We start from the raw sequence: 22386 nt of genomic DNA on the forward strand, positions 1-22386 counted from the left end.
TAGTGAAGTGTCTGTTCATATCCTGTGCCCATTTTTCAACTGGGTTATTTATCTTATTGTGGTGCTCGAGTATTTTATAAATTCTAGATATAAGTTCCTTCTCTGACATGTCATTACCAAATATCATTTCACAATCTGTGGCTTCCCTTTTTACGCAGTTGGAGAAGTTTTTGTATGTGCATAGGGATTTGATTCTCAGAAGGTCCCATTCATCCATTTTATCCTCTCCTGGTTGTAGATGACTGAGTTTGATTTTTAAGCTCAAAGAAAATACTCAGCATAAAGATTTGCTTTTGAGTTTTTCAGTGTTCTTTCTGTTAATATGTATTCCTTTTCATAAAAATTTTCAGTGTGTTCTGTGAATAACTCAAGAAAACCAGTTGCTTTAGAATTCTTTATTTGATTTACTTAACTCCAGAGTACTCTATAAAGTTCCAACAGATGTTTCCTAAATGGGTAAAAGTGAAATTGATCTTCTGGAAATATGTCTTGTGCTTTTAAACCTTTAAGTTTCACACATAAAATACATTCTTCATTTTCAGAGCAACTCAACAATATTTGTTGTTGTTGTGTACTGTAGAGTCAGAACCAACCCATAGCTGACCCTCTAGTAGGTTTTCAGGGGCAACTCCTATGGAGTTGCTGGTAGCCTCCAACTTCGTTGTCTTCGGGATTGCAACACAGCTTCTTGCCTCTAGGTGCTTATAATGCTGTGGAAAAGGGGTGAAAAATTCCCTGCTCAATATACCTCTATCTATATATCTATATTTGTTCCCATTCCAAAGAAGGGTGACCCAACAGAGTGTGGAAACTACAGAAGAATATAATTGATTTCACATGCAAGCAAGATTCTACTGAAGATTATAAAAAAAATGACTGGAACAGCACATCAGCAGAGAATTGCCAGAAGTCCAAGCTGGGTTTAGAAGGGGTCGTAGTACTAAGGATATTGTAGCTGATGTTAGATGGATCTTAGCTGAAAGCAGGGAATACCAGAAGAATGTGTTTCATTGATTATGCAAAGGTGTTTGACGGCGTAGATCACAAGAAACTGTTGCTGATTCTGAGAAGAATGGGAATCCCAGAACATTTAATCGTGCTAATGTGAAACCTATACTTGGACCAAGAAGCAGTCATCAGAACAGAGCAGGGCAACATTGCATGGTTCAAAATTGGGAAGGGTGTACGCCAGGGATGTGTCCTATCTCCACACCTTTTCAACCTGTATGCAGAGCAGATTATCCGAGAGGCTGGGCTCTATGAGAAGTGTGGGGTCAGGATTGGTGGAAGATCTATTAACAATCTGCATTATGCAGATGACACAACCCTGCTTGCTGAAACTGTGGAGGATCTCATGCACTTGCTTCAGAGGGTCAAAGACTGCAGCCTTCAGTATGGACTGAAGCTCAGTGTCAAGAAGACAAAGATTCTCAGCACTGGACCAGTTGGTAGCATCAGGATGGATGGCGAAGAGATTGAGATTGTTCACAGCTTTCATTTGCTTGGCTCCACAGTCAACACTCTTGGCACCAGCAGCCAAGAAAAAAAAACCCCACAAAACCATATTGCAATGGGAAAGTCTGCTGTTAGGGACCTCTCTAAAGTACTCAAGAGCAACGGTGTGTCTCTGGAGACTAAGGTGAGTCTGATAGAGGCAATCACTTGTTATGCAATCACTTGTTATGCATCTTAGAGTTGGACAATTACTAGGGAGGATAGAAAGAGAATTGATGCCTTTGAGCTGTGGTGCTGGAGAAGAGTATTGAATGTACCATGGACTGCCAACAAAACAAACAGATTCAACCTGGAGAGGGTTAAACCAGGCTACTCCTTGGAGGCAAGGATTCTGGGGCTTTGTCTGACATACTTTGGACATGTTGTAAGGCGGGACAAGTCTTTGGAGAGGGACATCATGCTTGGGAAGGTGGAGGGACAGCGCAGGAGGGGAAGACCCTCTATGAGGTGAATTGATTCAGTGACTGAGGTAATCGGGATGGGTATGTCAGAGGCAGTGCAATTGGCACAGGGTAGAGCAGGGTTTAGGGCTGTTGTACATAGGATCGCTATGAGTCACAAGCGAATCGACGGCACATAACAACAACAACAACAACAACAACAACAACATATATCTATATTGTCATTGAATATTTCTAGCTACATTAAAAGTAATCATTTCCATCCAGAAAAAAAAGAAGAAAGTGAAAATAATGCATGATCTTGTTAATAAACACAAGGGATTCTTTGCGAGTGCCACCAACAAAAACCAAAAACAAATGGCCCCCTTGTCTATAAGAGATTAGTACTTTTTAGAGTCAGGTGTGATAGTTCCTTGTAAACAAATTGTCATATAGTTTATATATGACTGAGAAAGACATTTTCGAAGAGATAAATGATAATTCAATTACATGTAACTGAAAAAAACTTCAAAGACATTAATGCTGGTAAACACACAGTTCAAAGTCCTTTATATGACTTAAGAAAGAAAAATAGACTCTAGCTCCGACCGGGGAAGTCACTGTCCTTACCTTCGTCAGGACCCTGCGCCGCCCCGTCTGCGCTCGCTTGTGCTCAGCTCGGTTCTGCCGCTGTCCGCTGCCCTCCTGCCTCCCACCATGGCCCTGCTGCACTCTGGTCGCGTCCTTTCCAGGGCTGCCGCTGTCTTCTACCCAGGCCTCGCCACAGTGGCTTCTGCCAGAGCCAGCTCTTGGTGGGCCCACGTGGAGATGGGGCCCCCAGATCCCATCCTGGGAGTCACAGAAGCTTTTAAGAGAGATACCAACAGCAAAAAGATGAACCTGGGAGTCGGGGCCTACCGAGACGATAACGGAAAGCCTTACGTGCTTCCTAGTGTTCGGAAGGCAGAAGCTCAGATTGCTGCAAAAAAATCTGGACAAGGAATACCTCCCCATTGGAGGCTTGGCAGAATTTTGTAAGGCGTCTGCAGAAGTGGCCCTGGGTGAAAACAGCGAGGTGTTGAAAAGTGGCCGGTATGCCATTTCTGGAACAGGGGCATTAAGGATTGGAGCTAGTTTTCTGCAAAGATTCTTTAAGTTCTGCTGAGATGTCTTCCTGCCCAAACCGTCCTGGGGAAACCACACGCCCATCTTCAGGGATGCTGGCATGCAGCTACACGGCTATTGATACTACGACCCCAAGACTTGTGGCTTTGACTTTTCAGGTGCTATAGAAGACATTTCGAAAATGCCAGAGCAAAGTGTTCTTCTTCTGCACGCCTGTGCTCACAACCCCACAGGAGTGGACCCTCGTCCTGAGCAGTGGAAGGAAATAGCCACGGTGGTGAAGAAAAAGAATCTATATGCATTCTTTAACATGGCCTACCAAGGCTTTGCCAGCGGAGACGGTAACAAGGATGCCTGGGCCGTACGCCATTGTCTCTGCCAATCACACGCCAAGAACATGGGCTTATACGGTGAGCGTGTGGGGGCCTTCACTGTGGTGTGTGCGGATGCTGATACGGCCAAAAGGGTGGAATCACAGTTGAAAATCTTGACCCGTCCAATGTATTCCAACCCTCCTCTCAACGGAGCCCGGATTGCCTCAACTATCCAACCTCAAGAAGGAGGGCTCCTCCCACAACTGGCAGCACATCACCGACCAGATCGGCATGTTTTGTTTCATGGGGCTCAAGCCCGAGCAGGTGGAGCGGCTCACCAAGGAGTTCTCCATCTACATGACCAAGGACGGCCGCATCTCCTTGGCAGGCGTCACCTCTGGCAATGTGGGCTACCTTGCCCATGCCATTCACGAGGTCACCAAGTAATTTCTCTGGTCGGGAGGAACAGGGGCAGCCTGTCCGTTTTCAGCCTCTGCTGTGAGATGCACAAAGAGGACGGGGGAGGGTGGGTGCTGATTAGCAGATCGTTTATTTCAACCACAACACTTAACATTCAGCCATTGAATGTGTTTTGCAGAAAAGATCATGTAGTGACATAGGGCAGAGGCATCAGTGGCTGGTGGCTGGACATTTGTGGCTCCAAAACCAAACTCTTCTCCCCCTCATCCCCACGCTCACCCCAATCCTTTTATCTCCAGCTTTCCCAAAAGGGTTTGCAAGTGTAAGAAAGTGAGAGCCAAAAATGTGTCAATCGTACCATTGCAATATTTCAGAAGCTTTAACTGGAGCACCTTGCGTGCTAAGGGTTCCTCTGTTCACCAACATGAGAAATAACACGTATGAGAGGCTTTGCGAGAAGACGTAGTGTTGACATTAGCAATTGGTTAGTTGGCTTTGTGTTTGCCCTTCCTAAAGATAGCACCGTGCAGAAATCGTGTTTGATGAAATGCACTGAATCCTCTGTAGGTACGTCAAAGATGATAAAATAGACCTTTTCTTGTCTTATTTAAAAAAGAAAGGCTCTCCTTTTTAACACCTGTAGGCAGTTGAAATCTCCCCTCTTAATCCTTATCATTGATTTTTCTTTTCCTCCAACACAAAGATCTGTTATCATTAGCCTAGATCCTTAACCTCTCTACACCAGCCTAGATTTTCTTCCAGTCTATTGACCCCCCCCATCACTATTGATTTTAAGACTGAAGAACATCATTTCATGCTCATTCCATCCCTTCCTGTAGATAATAATAGAGACGTGTCCTTTGATTTCCACCTCCTCTCCAATCATCGTTTCATTCTCCCTGTCAGAATGTCACTTCTGCCAATAGACACCTGTCCTGTCTTGGCCAAGAGTGGCTGTACAGTTACCCCGGGTGAAGCAGGTAGCTCATGGCAGCCCCAGGAGACATGAGGTGCTGGACTTGGTGTGTGTGCCAGTCAGGCTCGGGCTTCCCCCTGGGCAAAGATGGCCACCATCTGCTCTAATCATGTAGATTTACTGCAGTTTGGTTTCTCTGTTACAATAAAATCGCTGTAGACCCAACTTAAAAAAAAAAGAAAGAAAGAAAAATAGAGTTCTAGGGCAAAGCACCAGTTTTACAGGCTAAAGGCAAATGATGTCAGCTTTACAACTATAGTACCTGTTTGAACAATCCCAAATTTGTCAATACCACCCCATCAATCTCTTGAGATTTGGGCTAAAATTAGAATTAGACAAAGAATAATACTCTTTTATATGGAGCAATAGATACATGAAAAGTAGTTTTAACATTTATTTGTGTTACATCAGCAAAAGATGTTTGACTTAGGCCTGGAGCCTGGCCAAGGACTACTGTAGGGTTGGCTACATAATTTGGGTAGCCCGGTGGTTACTTAGTGGTAAAGAGTTGCACTGCCAACAAGACAGGCAGTTTGAGTCCACCAGCTTCTCCATGGGAGAAAGATAGACAATCTTCTCCTGTACAATTTACAGCCTCTTGAAAACTCACTAGAATGTCAGGTATAAATTGTTTCTGACTTGACTGTACACCACAACAGTAAAAATACAAAAATGCAGAGCCTCTTGTGCAAAAAGGACATCCATAATACCATACGCAAAATAGGCAACAATGAGATAAGAAAACATAGAATATATACATTTTACATTTCTTCTCCATTTATGAAACACAAGCGCAAAGATAAAGTGATCAAGAATTTCAGGACAATGATAGTGGAACATTAACACTTATGATGTTCTGTGTGAATGCATAGAATTATGAGACTGGTCTGTCTGACACATATTCCTCCTCAAGAAAGGATTCTACCTACATGTAAAGACTGCAGTTAGCAGACAATCCCACAACTGTGATTTTTCTCCAGGCTCTATCCAAACTTCAAAGTCATGTAGTTTAGGAGTAGCACAAGCCAATGATTAAGCAAAGTAGTTATATCCAAGGGATCGCAGTTCATAGAGAATCTTTCAATAAATATACATTTATTGGAAGGAGTCTGGCCATTTCTGCCAAAAGTGAGGTTCCTCAAATAGGCATGTTTTGCTCCTTCTGATGCTATTCCTGCCCTTTTCCTTTCACAAGCACTCTTCCTTGTAGACATTTTTCACTCCTAACTCCATTTCAGCTTCAGCTTCCCAGAAAACTCAACCCAATAATGCTTAACATTGTCTAGAAGGAAAAAAAAGAAGAAATATCAGGGCGAAATCATATAGAGGGAGCATGGAGCCCTGAAAGTAGCACAAGCAAAATGTGGCATCATGAAGCATCATGATGTTATTGCTGGTGCACAACATGTAAGTAGAAGAATGATGGCAGGTGGAGAGGAGAGTGGGTCCAAACCCAGGAAATGAACATTGGCAGGACATAACTAATTAGATTATAGATACCTTTCCGGAAGTTATCAAATAGCAATGATTTTTTTGTTTGTTTGTTAATACTTTATTAGTATTTTCTAAAGGAGAGAACATAACGCAAACCAAATAAAATGTTTAATTTTTTTAGTTCAATAAAAATAACTGACATTCTTTCTGATTGTTATTTCTTCTTTGTTAAAGAAAGTACTGATAGAACAAATAGGCACACAGCTGACACGTACATACTGTACAATGATATGCACAAGTTATTTTGTTTTTAACAATTATAATCCTAAAATGTGCTCTTTGTATTTTCCCCTTGTAATACAGGAGCCGTGCCCCTATAAGCAAAATTTATTAATAACAAAAGAATTATACAAGGAGTGACAAAAAGACTTTTAAAACAAGTCCTTAAATAAAAGGATGCAGCAACAACGGAACGTAAGTTGTTGGGTTAAGAAGACAGTTTAAACTAGATCTCAAAACATTAAAAATTCATTTATTTTACAATTACTCAAATACACATGCATTGAATGAAAATATTGCACAAAATTAAAATTATAGATTGTGAAATTTATATTGTTCTTAATTTTTATAAAAATTGGTACAATTTCTGGTAGCACTTACTGTTTTCCCCCCAAATACCAGCAGCACAAACTTAAAATGAGTCAACTGAAAGAGTCAAGAAATTTTTCAAATTTTTGTTTGGATTAAGGCTAACCGAATGCATCCACTAGTCAATGGCACAACTGTTTTCAGCAACCTTTCCAAACATCCTAACTGTAGGAAGTACCCACCTAAGTGCTATATTTAATTTTACAATCAATTTTTTAGGTGAATGAGCTACAAGTTAGTAGGAGTGATGGTTTCTATAGTTTATATGTTACCTGAAAAATTTGAAAGCCAAAAGAATGATTAATTTAAAGGTTTTTGCCTAAAGGCACCACTGATTTAAAAACACATTCAAAAATCAATTATCAGAAGACATAAAGCCTCTTCATGTATATATATTCATATATGCAATAAATGCATTAAATGTAATAATTTTATTAAACCTAGGACACTGTACTTGCTTACAAGTTAAATACTTTACACACAGTTTAACCAAGTCATTCAAAAGCATCTCTAATTTAAGCATGACCAGTAAAAACACAGACGTGCACAGTGAAGATGCACCATTTACACAGATCACCATTGACATTTTTGCTTGTGAAATATAAATTCTTTTAAACAAAATTATTTTTAAAAACTGCTTTAGTCAAATAGTTTTGGTATGATTGCAGTTATAGTGTAGAGATCTGCTATAAAAATCTGCAATCGTGCACGACCTTTCTTTCCCTGGTTGATGGCCAGTGTTCCTTGGATTATACAGAAATGGTTTCTCCCATGTGCACTCCAGGCTCTTACATTCTCTACATTTTTAGCTTTTATTCAACTAGCAATGATTTTTAAAATGGAAATATTAGTCTTTCAATAATATTGGTGTGTATAAAAAGTTAAGGTGTACTCTGACAATACAGTCTATAAGGAGTTTCACTGACAACTCATAGGCAGCCCATCTCTGGTGGGTCTGCAGGGGAAAGATGAGCAATTTCCTCTTACAATCTCCTGAAAACTGTTGGAGTGGGCTCAGACTAGACTGCAATCTATATTTGTTTATTTGCTTACATGGACTATCATTTAGAATTAACTTTAGTGACTCTGGTGAGCATGTATTGACTGCGTCAGTAATTTTCCTGGTTTAATGACATGCTGTAGTTATACGGATGGGAAGAAGTTGTATGAAGAGTATACAAGACCGCTCTACTATTTTTACAGTTTCCCATTAATCTAAAATTTAAAAAAAAATTTTTTTGTGCATGTGTGTGTGTGTACCATCAAATCGGATCTGACTGGTGCAGGAGGAGATTGCCTCTCTTCTCCAGCAGAGCATCTGGTGGATTTGAACCACATTCTCCTGGAATTGCAGTGAAGCTTCTTGCCAGTAGGCCATCAGAGCTCCCTTAATCTAAAATATTTTAAAATAAAAATTTAAATTTTTACTTTAATATGTTGTATATTCTCCTTCTATAATTTTTGCATAGATGATGAAACTACACTTAATTTGCACTTTATTACCTTTTTTAATCACTCATATAATTGTTCATGTTCCCACACTATGAAAAATTCCTTGTAAATTTAATTTCTGAAAGCTAAATTATCTCCAACAGTGTTTTATAACACTTTCCCTATCCATTTCCTCATTACATTTTTACTGGTACACATTTTAGGAATTTTAGGGGGAGGAAATTATTATAAAAATCATTGACAGCTGTTTGTTTTTATTGATTTATTTTTATTCCATTCTCCTTCCCTATTCATTCCTAGTAACCATCCAAAAAACGATTCTTTCTGTGTGTAAACTTTTCTTTAGTTTTTTACAATAGCAGTCATAGTTGTTGTGTGCCATTGAGTTGGAACCAGCCCATAGCTGACCCTCTAGCTGGTTTTTAGGGACAGTAAATTCCATAGGAGATTGCTCATCCTTCTTCCTCAGAGCAGCTGGTGAATTTGAACTAAATGACTTTGAGTTTGCAGTGCATGCAGCTTCTTACCACTAGTCCACCAGAGGTCCCTACAATCATAAACTCATGCAGTATTTATCTTTTTGTGACTGAACTTACTTCACTCAGAATAATGTAATTGAGACTCACTCTTGCTATATGGTATTTCACAAATCTTCGCTATTCTTTAGAGTTACACTGTACTCTAGTGTGTATCCATACCAAAGTTTGTTTATCCATTCACCCGTTGATGGATATTTGAGTTATTTCCATCTCTTTCCTTTTGCAAATAATGCTGTGATGAACATGAGTGTTCACATATCAGTTTGTATTGTAGTTCTTGTTTCTTTAGGATACATACCGAGTAGTAGGTTTGCTGGATCAAACATTATTTTTGTTTCCAACTTTTTAAGGAAGCACCAAATTGCTTTCCATAGTGGTTGTACTATTTTGGAGTCGTATCAGCAGTTTGGCATTGTTTTGGCCTAGTGTTAAAAAAGCTATGATACAACAAGTTGGTCCTTAGAGCCAAATGATAAAAAAGAAAAGCTATGCTACAATCCCAAAGGCACAAGATTCAAATCTAGCAGAATAGGCAATCTCCTCTGTTTGAAAACCCGCTAGAGGGTCAACTATGAGTCAGTTCTGACTTGATGGCACACCACAACCAACTACACCAACAGTGTATGAGAGAGAATTCAGTTCTCTCCACCTGTCACCAGCATTTGTTATTTTCAATCTTATTGAATTTTGCTATTGTTGCTGCGATGAGATCTCACTGTTTGATTTTTGTCTCTCTAATTGCTAATTATTTGAGCATTTCCCATGGTGACCCTCTTCATACAACTTTATCTTCCAGGTTATTATAACCATTTTCTCACATGCTTCCTATTGTCCGTATTTAGGAGGGCTAAGAGATTTGCTATTACTTCCTCAGAGATATTTCACTATCCTTTGTGTTCTCTTTTTATCCTGCCCTGACCTTTGTAAATATTCAGTTTGGAATATTCTAGTGGCCTAGCAGTAAGAAACTGTGCTGATGGGCAATTTCCTCCTGTGCTATTTACTGCCTCTGGAAACCTGCTGGAGGGTCAGCTATGAGTTAGTTTTGGTTCCGTAGTAAACAAGAGGTAAATTTCTGCTTCTTCAGTGAGTCTCACTTTTTTCTTCCACACTTCTTTTACCTATATAATTTGTTCCTTTCTAGAATATTTTCAAAGTTATCTTTCAGAGTGATAAAAATATCCTGAAATTTTCTTATAATTGCAAATCTTTCAATTATAATATTTATATTAATTTATATTTACACATGAAATATGAGGCTGTCTGTCTCTACATGGCAGCTTACAATCTTGAGGAGGCCCCATACATTCCTAATGACTATCAAAAAGTATTAAATAAAATATTTGAACGAAGCAACACAACAAGAATAAGGACAAAAGTGGACTTAAACATAGTATCCGCAAATAGCATAAAGAAAAGCAAAATTCTTTATATTATTTTTTTTTTTTGCTTCAAAGTCTAATAATATAAAAATGCTATCAAAACGTAAACTTCAACTATTTTGGAAGTAAAAACTATTACATCAGAACAAGGAGCTAAATCTAAATTTCCTTAATTTGTTCAAGAAGTTGGATATTTAAGGGGTAAGTTGTAGATGGGAACAGGTATGTAGGTAACTCCCTTGAGTTCATGTCCTAATTTCTATGGTTCAGTTCCTACTCGATGGTACACAACAACAATAAGAAAAAGCAGCAACTTAAGATAATTGGCAAAGTAGCAAACTACGTAGAAAAATATATGTACTCTTTTCAGTAGGCTAGGAAAATAAATTCTTTATTGTATTTCTGCACCTTAACCATCCCTTAACCTGGGTTTTTAAATTGCAGATCCCCCTTAATCTGTGTTAGTTGAGTTTTAATTTTTCTTGCAGACTTAATTTCGCTTTGGTCAAGTGCTTCGTATTGTAAAATATAATCAACAACCTCTGAATCTCCCCAAGAGGTTAGCTTCACGCCATCAGGCTCCCCCTCCAACACGGAGGCGCAGCCTCAATGATCCTCGAGTGACGTCATAAAGGGACTCTACCAAGTGAGGCAGGCACCTCACTAGTTCCAAAGTCTTTGCCCAGTTCTATCATTTCAAATACTAGTTTCCCTAATCCCGCCTCAGCCCAGTCCCCTTTAGTTAAAGTGCAAGAATCAAAGTATCAGGTCGATACACCCTACACGGCCACACCATTCTCCCATACCCGCCTAACCCACCCCCAATTTGTGGTGTCGCCCTGCAATTTGGCTCCAGTGTTCCTCCCCCCCACCTCCGCCTCTCCCACCCTTGTCTTGCCTGTGGGCTGGCCTAACAGGGCCGGCCTACTGAAACAATAGGCTGGGGGAGAGGAAGGGAAAGGGAAGTAAGGAGAGGACCTCCACACCAACCAGAAAGGATGAGTTTCCTCGGCAGAGAAGCGGGGTGGAAATAGAAAGGTCTTCACCCTTGCCTTCCACTTAAGAACCATGAATACCAGCAACTTCCTGGCCATCTCAGGCAGCGGGGGTTTGGGCGAGGGTGTCAGGGAGAGAGTACAACCATAATCGGGCAATTCTGGCTGGAATGCATCCATTTTGTATGAGTGGCGCACCCACTCCGAGTGGAGGACTGTCACCTCTATCTACTCCAGGTTGACTGCGTCCTCAGTGGATGTGTCTGACTCCTGAAACTCTACTGCAGACTCTCGCCTCATTTCCACTTCTGGTCTGAGGCTTAACACCAACTGGGAACCCGGTCCTTGGGCTTCAGCGTCCACGATCTGAACTACAGGATTCCCAAGCCGCCTATCCCTAGCCTGAGCATTACTGGTGGGATCTTCCTAGCCTCGACCCTGGACACTGACTCCTGTTCAAACCACGGGGTCTCCCAGCCTTTGATATCTGCCTTCCTGTGGATATCAGTGCAACGACCTGCAGCAGTGATTACCTCAGTAGGGTGAACACCAGAGCTCCTCTGCCCCACAGCTCCTGAGTCCACCCAGAGTTCGTTGACAGAGCCTCCGATGCCTAGTTCCAAACAGGAGTCAATATTAATACCTCCTACACTCGCGAACACCCCTGCAGGGTCGCCACATGGGCTAGTCCTCCCTTCCAGGCCCAAATTCCACAGGGATACCATAGAAGTACCTCCTACATTCATGAACACCCTGGTATGATCAGCACATAGGTTTATGCCTTTTTCCAAGCCCAGCTGTCCTTGTAGTTCAATACAAATGTCTCCACAAACACCCCCCGAGTATCAGAACAAGAAACCACCTCCCTCATTGTACCGGCTCCCCTAGGAATTCAATACAAGGCTTTGATCAGTTTTTTTAATTTCCCCTTAGTGTCACTTCTTGCCAGCCCCAGGTCTCCACAGGAGGATTTGCTCCGCCCTCAGCCTCCCCTCGAGTATCAGTATCTGAGGTCAGCTTCTTCTTTGGTACCAGTTTCCCCACTGCTATCAATACATAGATTAGCTCCACCTCCAGATTCTTCTAAAGTGATGGTACCAGGGTTTGCTCCGCCCCTGCGCTGAAATCTTGTTGGTAATCTGAGTAAGGATCTACTCCGCCTCCAAGCTCCTCCCGGGTGTGGGTACAAGGGCCTGCGCCGCCCTCCACTGGCTCCACTCCTATACCTATGCCTCAGGAGGGTAACAAGCATAGTGTGGTGAGTCGGGAGAAGGCGAGTATGGAAGGCCACATGTTCGACGTAGTTGTGATAGGAGGTGGCATCTCAGGTGAGTGTACACCATAGTTATCAACTGAGGGGCTCCAGACATCCAGGAGTGGTGACAGCCAGAAGTGGGGGTCCCTCCTGCCTGCAAGTGAGGTATGGACCCTGCGAGGTAGGAATGGGGGTTGGGTCGGCTGTTGTGGTAATGTGTACTAATGGAGGCTGAAAGAATAATTTTACTACGTTCTAATATTTAATTACTCTTGCTATAACGTTCTGTATGATTTTCTCAGCCTTCAACAATTCAGAGTGGCATAATTTACTTAACCGGATTTCATGCAACTAGGAAACTGAAGCCTGGAGAATTTTAGTTGCTCTTCTGAGATCAAATGACTTATGTGGGAAGTGGCTGCATCAGGTTTTCCAATGTAAGACTCACAATAATTCTTAGATGGATGCTGTGTCCCACTGATTAAACATTTTTTTAAAAAAATCTAAAATAGAACATCAGGAAATAGATTTTTATAATATTGGAGGAGGAGGAAGAAGAGGAGAAGGAAGAAGAGAATGAAGTGGAGAATTGGGAGTATTCTATTTTTATGGAAACGTTTGGTTGTTTTTTTGGTTTTTTTTTGTGGAAAATGTGGTGAATGAAGAGAAGGACACAAAAATCTTCAAGGAAAGGTAGTCTACTCTAGCTAGCTTTTAGAATTGCAGAACGGTGTAGAGTAGTAATTGCCCAAAGGTAACCTCCTTGTGAAGCAAGGGCTGAGGCAGGTCAGAGACTGACTTGTGTCCTTTTTACATTACAAGCTCCCACTGCTTGAATTCTGTGCTGTAATGGGCCAGCCAGTTCAGATAGTCGGATTTTTAGATTCTGACTTGGGTTTGCAGCAGACCAAGTGAGTGTGGTGGTACATGGGCTTTTCATTTTCTTGGAAATCTCACCATACCTGATTTATTAAGTTGTTACTTAACATTCTCTTGTGTAGTAAAACATTTGTTTCAGCCTTAACTGGAATGGAACCTCACTGAAATTAAAGAAGCCATGTTTCAGGTATGCTTCTTTCCAAGAAGCTGTGAACTTGTTTGCAAGTAAATTTTGACATAGACTATTGAGGAGAGATAAACAAACAAAAAAATCCACTGGCTTGAGACTATAAATCTTTATGAGAGAAAATGTACATCTTTCTCCAGAGAATGAGTCAGCAGCAATATTTGATCTGTTTACCTTTTTAGTTAGCAGCCCTACAGTTGCAATCATGAGAGTAGAGATTGACAAGAACTGCTGCTTTGACAACACAACCCAATGCTAGAAGAAGCATGCATATTTCAGAGAATGAGAGGAAAGCAGGTCTTGGTTAAAAACCCTAACAAAACAACAACAAAAAGTCTATTGCCCTTGAGTTAGTTCCAACTCATAGCAACCCTATGGAACAGTGTAGAACTTCCACATAGGGTTTTCAGAGGCTGTATATCTTTATGCAAGCAGTTTTCTCTTTCTCTTAAGGAGAATCTAGAGAGTTCAAGCCTCCAACTGTTTGGTTAGCAGCCCATTTCTTAAATCCTCCACTGAGGTTCCTAGATCCCGCTGAGGAGGAAGAAAAAAAAAAGATATTCTCTCTGTTTCACATTTCTGTGTTCAGTCCCTCAATACTCGTTGAATGTCTGCAGTGAAGTGTACTTTTATTTCCAAAGACTACTGTTTATGTTGTTATGTACCATCAAGTAAGAACTGACCCATAGGTGACTCTCCAGTGGGTTTTCAGAGGCAGTAGACAGGAAGAGATTACTTATCCATGTGCCTCCGGAGTTGCAGTGCAGCTTCTTATAACTACGCTTGATAGTGTGCTGTGTAAATTGATTGGTAGTGTTTCCACTCTCATCATCATACAATTTTCCATATATTCCACAACTCTGAGTTCTCCCTGGTTATTTCTTATGGTTTTTTTTCCTTGTTTTGTGCTCCATGGTTCCTTAAGAAGTATTTTGGAAGTTTTTCCTCTCTCAATCTTGTAACCTGTTCTTTCTTCTACCTACAGTGCAGGAAAGAATGTACAGAGATGTACATGGTTACTGCCAGAGCTAGATTTGCCAGATAGCTTATAAAACGTGCTTTCCTCCTTATCCCCCATTTTACAATAGCAGGCCTCTTCTGCCTTTAATTCAGAATAAAGCACCAATTTCATGATGAATTTTATATCCATAATTTTGAAAATTTCTTTATAAAAACACATCGGTTCATAGGTATTATTAATCATTAATTTTATAATTTCCATTTGGAGGATCATTTATCATTTCAGAAACCAGATTCTTGTCTATCTGTATTGCTGAGAAAGACATTTTATTTCCTCTGAATAGTCAAATCCAAGGGATTTTTAATACACAAACTGACCAGAAACATTTCTTTCTATCTATGATACCTTCCCAGATGACTTACAACGTAAAGGAAAGTAAATGCAGGTTTGGGTCATGAGTAAACCCTAGGTATAAATCAGGCATTCTATGAACTAGTAAGAGACATCACTTCTCAAACAACCTTGAGTATTCAGAAACACATCAGTTTTGTGCTTGCTTAGCAGTATCTTAGGAGATTTTTACTATGAATCACATTTAAGTGCTTTCTAATTTTTTTAATTTTGTAAAATTTTAACAAATTTTTACAGCATATTCTTCCCATTTATTTTTTTTCTCATTCATTGTTGCACATTTTCCTCCCTGTCCACCTTCCCCGCCCCAGTTCTCTTTTATCTTTGAAAATAAAAAAAAATTCTTTGGTTGTTATACAATCACCCACTCCCAACCCCCAAGTCCACAGTTCACTTTACTATGCATTTCTTTTTCTGGAATCTTGTCATGAAAATGATACCTAATCATATATTCCTTTTAAACAGTACAGTTCTCTCCCTCATCTGTTTCAATTCAGTATACATTATTTATCCCCTCTTTTCTCAGGTTCCCCCAACCTTGATGTCAGTCCCTTTTTACAACAGTGGTACTATACAGTATTTGTCCTTTTGTACCTGAGATATTTCACTCAGCATAAAGTCCTCCAGGGTCACCCATTTTGTATAGTATTCCATGAGTTCCTTGTTTTTTAATGCAGCAGAGTATTCTATTGTGTGAATATACAGCATCTCTAGCCATTCGTTTGTTGCATACAGTATCTCTAGCCATTCGTTTGTTGATGGGCACTTAGGTTGTTTCCAGCTCCTTGCTATTGCGAACAAAGCCACGATAAACATGGGTGTGCATATATCTGCTTGGATGGCGGTTATGGTTTCTTTAGGGTGTATTCCCAGTAGTGGAATCGCTGAGTCAAATGGTATTTCTATTTCCAACTTTTTGAGAAAGCGCCATACTGCCTTCCACAGTCGTTGCACCACTTTACACTTCCAACCAACAGTGAATAAGTGTTTCAGTTTCTCCACAACCTCACCATCATTTGTTGTTTGCTGTTCTGTTGAATTTCGGTATTTTTAATGGGGTGAGATGCTATCTCATAGTGGTTTTTAAATGCTTTTTAATGTAACATTTATTGGAACTTTTATACTCTCTGTTAAGGATCCCTAATAGTGGTGTAGTGGTTAAAACACTTTCCTCCTAACTTCCAGATAGTGGTTTGAACACACAGGATAAAGTCTGCTTTCATAAAGAATCCATTTTTGGAAATCCTATGGGATAGTTCTACTTTGTTCTCTAAGTTTGCTATGAGCCACTGGTTGAGTTACTCAGCAGTTTTGAGTATGCACTCTGATGAATGAGCCCCTGGTAGCAGCGGTGGGTTAAGGTTTGCATGTTAACTGTGGTTTGAAACTGTGGTTTCTCCACAGGAGAAAGATGAGTCATCTGCTTCCATAAAGAGTTACAGCTTTGGAAACCCTCCAAGGAAGTTTTACTTTGTCCTGTAGGATTACTGTGATTTATAATCAACTCAGCTACTTACACTATTTACACATTTATAATACATGGTCAATACTTGGAAAATTCTCTGAACTGTGCTGTATCCTGTGCCATCCTCATCATTTCTGACACACTACAGCCCAATGCTGAAGTCTCTCTCTCTCTCTGTGTGTGTGTGTAATCTGAAATCTGATAGAAAAGAATAAATTTTAAATGAGGTTATTTAGAACTGATCCGTATTAACAGAATTATTCTTTATTTTTATTTTATAACTGCACAAAGAATAGCAACATCTTAACATATAACCCCTGCCTTTTTTTCATATAAAATACATATCTCAGTGACTTAAGGACAAAAGTTGCACAAGGCTACTATTGTGGAAATAGGATAACTGAGTGAGATAAATGTTTAAAAGGGGAAGGAGGGAAGGGGGCAGAAAAAGGGGAAGGCGGATAATAGCAGAGGTTAGTGGGGTGTGTGTGAAGTAGTGAGAAAGTTTCTTTGGAGGCTTGAAAAGACAGCCTGATAATAGGCATTGAGTAATGGTAATTCATTAAATAGAATGTACATGAATGAGTGTCTAAAATACAAAATATGTGTACAAAACACAAAGTGCATGTATAAAACATGATGTATGTGAATGATTGTCTATAAACCAATAAAAAAATTAAAAATATAAAATAGAACAACATGTCTCACAGCCATAAAACCTCTGGTACTGTCCACCTTACAAGTAAGTGGCATAGTGCCTTACATGTTGAACTGCTAATAAAAAAGTCAGAGGTTTTAATCCACCAGCCATCAATCTACAGGGGAAAGATTGACAGTCTTCTGTAAAGATTTATATAATTCAATCTACTCAAGGGCCCTGGGTTGGGTATAGCATGTTAGTTGAAAACTGAGAAACAAAACAAAAACTGACCGAAACAAGCCAGAGATGCCACCAGAGCTCTGTTCGTAGTTGAGAGGGTGAAAAAGAAATTGCCTTGTTCATTCCTAATTAGTATAGTGGTTCCTGTAGGATCCCTGATGGAATAGTGGTTAAATGCACAACTGCTAACCAAAAGATAGGCAGTTTGACCCACCGGCTGCTCCTGAGGAGACAGACAGATATGCTGATCCTTCCCTATAGAGATTGAAGTTCTGTCCTATAGGGTAGCTATGAATCTGAATCTGATTAATGGCACACAACCACCAGAGTGTTATCTTTAACGTGGTTTTGGCCTTTACCTATCATCTGTCATTTTTTTCTGTTTTGAAACTTTGTTCATAATTTTCTGGGACACTACTGGATCCTGAATTTTTATCCCACATTGTTGCTTTTTTATCCTTTTCATTGGTAAACATATCAGTAAGAGCATAACCATGTGATAAGCTTTCAGAGTTCAGTTAATTACATATTAACTGTATTCAAGGATCACAGAATTGCAGCTTGTAAAGGATTAAAAGGAGGATCAGGTAGTCTAGTCGGTGGGGATTTGTGCTGCTATACTCAAGGCCAAGACCCTTTTGGTATTTGAATCCACTGCAGCTCTGAGAGAGAAAGAACAATTTTCTCTATAGCCTTGGAAATCCATTGGAAGGTTAACTATGCCTTGGTTCTGGCAGTACTGCTTTAAGTTGAATAAATTAAGGGGACCAAAATGGAGACTCAAGGAGTCAAGTGAATTACCAAATGCATACAGTTCTTATCATCAACACTTAACTCTGGACTCCTAACATTAACTGCTAGAGACAGTGTTCTTTTCATTCCCTACTTCTATGACCTTGTTATATGGGCTTACTCATAGAACTCCAGTTAGCTTGATGCCTTTGAATATGATGATTATTGACTCTTCACAATTTGTAAAAAATTAGTTGCTATGGAGATAATTATGACTCATGATAACCACATGGAACAGAGTTGACCTGTGCTGTATAGAGTTTTCAGTGGCTGATTTTTTAGGCAGTACATCTCCAAGCCTTTTTCTGAGATATCACAGTGTGATCTTTTGGTTTTGAGCTAACTTTTTGGTTAATAGCCATGTGAATCCATCATTTACACCACTCGGGTTTTTCAGAAGCTGTAAACCACATGGGAGCAGATTGTCCATCTTTTTCCCTAGGAGTAGCTGATGGATTAAAAATGCTTTCCTTTGGATTGCAACACAGCTCCTTATCATCAGGCCACCAGAGCTCCCTAGTTTACCAAAACTGGTGATTAAAGATTTTACATATTGAAGTGAAAGAACTGGTAATTATGTATGCATTCCTGGTTTAATATACATGTACAGTATGTTATAAAGATCGTTGGACATTGAAGGCATTTGAAAAAAAGGAAGATGGAAATTTTAGTCTGAGGATGTTCTCTATTTTATCAGTCCCTTTGTCTATCCAATGACTATGTATCAGCCTTTTACAAACAAGTACAATTGGTTCTTGAGATTGGTTCAGAGGTTCCTGGATAGCATGGAGAAAAACAGTTTTCATTGTGTTGACTCTGTCCCATTGGACCCCTAATTGAGTTAGAGTAGGACTGTTCTCCCTAGAGTTTTCAGTGACTGATTTTCAAGAAATAGACCATCAGGTCTTTCTTCCCAAGTACCTCTATGTGAACTTGAACCTCTAACCTTTGGTAGGCAGTAGAGTGCATTAATAATTTGTAGCATAGAGAAGGGAGTAGTTAATTCTATCTGGAGGAAAGCATGCAACAATGAAATAATTTCCTGGAGGAAGAAAGTTGTGCATGAGAAAAATATTGCTGATTTTGGATAAATTTTGAAATACAATAAAGATTATTTTAAGGGTATAATTTCCAGATATAATGAGCTGTTTATAACCTATGGCTTATACCTTTTTCTTGAATGCTTACATGTATTGATTCATTTAATAAATGAATATTTATTGATTGAGCTTTTTCTATGTATGAATTTATAGACATTTTTTCTCACCAGGCAAATATTTAAGACTTTGTTCCTTGTTTTCCTGATTCAGGAACATTGCTTCTGAAACTCCAATGTGATCATACTTTTGTTGTGTTTAGTGCAAGAGACCCAGTGTGAAGAGTCATGTTGGCAAGTCATGTTCACAAATAAAAAAAATAACTTTTAAAAATTTAATGGGTAATAAAATGACATGTATTCTTCCATGATGAGGAACATCAAAATTCGTCATAACTATAATTTTCTAAAAGAAGGAGAAAGTGATAGGAGCCAGCAGAGCTCAAGCTGTAGCTACACTAAGACTTTGCATGAACACTCCCAGTTTGTGTTCTAGGCCTTGCTTACTCAGGACCCTTATCCCAGGAGTTTATTATTGTAAATAAATGTAAGATCTTATAAGAATTTTAATCAGCTTTACTATGTTGTATTTTGAGGTATTTAAAAAGAAAGGAGGCATGAAAAATGGTAAGTAAAATGGGTTTCTTCATTGCAGGACTACTCAGGACTTGCCAGCACCACACATTCCCCAGGAGAAACAGCATAAAATTTCCTAACTTCATCCAAGGGGCCAGGAAGGATGGAAGAAGTATGGGGCTGAGTATGGTGGTGGGCGGAGGGCGATATTCATAGGCTCACACAGTTTGATGGGTGGAGGAAGATGGAGGTGAAGGAAATGGGAAAGATTGAAAAAAAAATAATGTATCAGAGTTTTGTAAATAAAATGGTATAAAAACAAAATATAAAACAAACCATAGGGAGAACAGCCAGTTTACCCTCATTCTGATAAGAAACTAGAAAAACAAGTCTCCTGGAAAAAGCAGAACTCCAAAGACAAAGCAAGCCTAATAAAGGAAACTTAGCTAACTTAGCATAAATTTAGACATTTGTGGCCATTTATAAGATATTCCATATACTCCTTTAGTGGTTGAAAATTGTTTAACTATGTGGGACAAGAGACTAAGAAGCTAAACAGAAAGTTACTGAGAAACCAAGTAGGGAATTTTAAAACACTTACAATTTTGAGGGACAAAAATTGGGGGCCAAAAGATGCCAGCTGCTTAGAACTCTAAGCTTGTCTTAACCCTGCAGATGTTATTTCAAAATTTTAAAGTTATGTCTACACATGAAAAGTGGAATAAAGAATAGAAGTTATTATTGTAAAAAAATGTTTCCTAACTTCATAAAGATTGATAGCTTTCCTCCAGAGCATTTGAGGACTAGTGTTCCATAAAACATTCTAGAAACTACTCTCTTCCATAAAACATTCCAGAAACTACTCTCTTAAACTATAACACTTCCTAAGAGTGTAGAATTGAGTACAGTAGTGTCAAACAATTCTGGTACATTTTAGGTTTTAGTAAAATAATGGGATGAATAATAAAATAGGGATTAACTCTGTTCCCTAACTTGGGTAAGATCTGCCTAAAGGGAAAATGAATGCTCAACAATAATCAAATAAATTAGCATTGTCTAGATGGCCAGTCTGGAACTCAAGGCATATTGAACTTAGTTACTCGTTTTCATGTATTTATCATTTGAGACAGCATTGTCTTTTTATCTTTTCAAAGAGATTAGATGATTGGGAATGTTCAAAACAAAATTATTTTTTCTGAAAGGAAGTACAAAATACAAGTGGATAAAAAGACAGATATGAACAGAAAGAACAAAAAAGAGAGAGAGAGCTAGTAAAGGAGAAAGGAAGGAAAAAAAGAGAAATAGTTATAATGATAGGGGATGGGTTTGGATGCACACTGGTTTTCTTTGTTCTCATGTACTGTGAAACACTACGCCAAGGTTCAGAAAATGTACCAGTAGTATTTATAATTTGCTGCATCAGTTAGGCATAAAGATTTAAATGACATCTTTGTTTTATTTGTTGTCTTTGAGTCAGAACCAACCCATAGCCCACCCTATAGTGGCTTTTCAGTGACAATAAATTGCATGGGAGGAGATTGCCTACCATTTCCTGTGAAAATGACATTGTACCCAAGTTTTGTTAATTTTTCTTTGTTGTTGTTGTTGATACGTGCCGTCGAGTCGTTTGCAACTCATAGTGACCCTATGTACAACAGCCCTAAACCCTGCTCTATCCTGTGCCAATCGCACTGCCTCTGACAGACCCATCCCGATTACCTCAGTCACTGAATCAATCCACCTCATAGAGGGTTTTCCCCTCCTGCGCCGTCCCTCTACCCTCCCAACGATGATGTCCCTCTCCAAGGACCTGTCCCTCCGTACAACATGTCCAAAGTATGTCAGACAAAGCCCCCAAATCCTTGCTTCCAAGGAGTAGCCTGATTTAACCCTCTCCAGGATGAATCTGTTTGTTTTCTTGGCAGTCCATGGTACATTCAATATTCTGCTCCAGCACCACAGCTCAAAGGCATCAATTCTCCTTCTATCCTCCCTAGTCATTGTCCAACTCTGCGATGCATAACAAGTGATTGCAAAGACCATGGCCTGTATGAGACGCACCTTAGTCTCCAGCGAGACACCGTTGCTCTTGAGTATTTTAGAGAGGTCCCTAACAGCTGACTTTTCCCGTTGTTTAATTTCCTGAAGCCTGGTGCCAAGAGTGTTGACTGTGGAGCCGAGCAAACTGAAACTGTGAACAATCTCAATCTCTTCGCCCTCTATCCTGATGCTGACAATTGGCCCAGTGCTGAGAATCTTTGTTTTCTTGACATTGAGCTTCAGTCTATACTGAAGGCTGCAGTCCTTGACCCTCTGCAGCAAGTGCGTGAGGTCCTCCTCATTTTCGGCAAGCAGGGTTGTGTCATCTGCATAACGTAGATTGTTAATAGATCTTCCACCAATCCTGACGCCACTTCTCCCCATAGAGCCTAGCCTCCTGGATATTCTGCTCTGCATACAGGTTGAAAAGGTATGGAGACAGGACACAGCCCTAGAGTACACCCTTCCCAATTTCGAACCATGCAGTGTTCCCTTGCTCTGTTCTGATGACTGCCTCTTGTTCCAAGTATAGGTTTTGCATTGTTGTTGTTGTTGTTATGTGCCGTCATGTCACTTGCGACTCATAGCGACCCTATGTACAACAGACCTAAACTCCGCTCTGTCCTGTGCCAATCGCACTGTCTCTGACACTCCCATCCCAATT

The 22386-nt window shown here is 39.8% G+C and overlaps 1 protein-coding gene and 1 pseudogene across 1 annotated transcript in view; both read left to right on the plus strand.

Annotated features, from left to right (window-relative positions):
• The first annotated feature begins 2612 nt into the window (after window positions 1–2612).
• LOC102856996 lies at window positions 2613–3781 on the plus strand (annotated as a pseudogene).
• An 8627-nt stretch (window positions 3782–12408) lies between these two features.
• The window catches only part of LOC102862673 (amine oxidase [flavin-containing] A-like), a 232016-nt gene continuing 222038 nt past the window's right edge, over window positions 12409–22386 (plus strand). The window contains exon 1 of the mRNA XM_006902403.1: window positions 12409–12508. Within this exon, the coding sequence (XP_006902465.1) occupies window positions 12409–12508 (100 nt within the window). The remainder of the gene's footprint in view (window positions 12509–22386) is intronic.

The sequence above is a fragment of the Elephantulus edwardii genome, unplaced genomic scaffold, assembly GCF_000299155.1.
Source record: "Elephantulus edwardii isolate Elephantulus edwardi_28Jun2011 unplaced genomic scaffold, EleEdw1.0 scaffold00407, whole genome shotgun sequence".
Taxonomy (NCBI): Eukaryota; Metazoa; Chordata; class Mammalia; order Macroscelidea; family Macroscelididae; genus Elephantulus; species Elephantulus edwardii.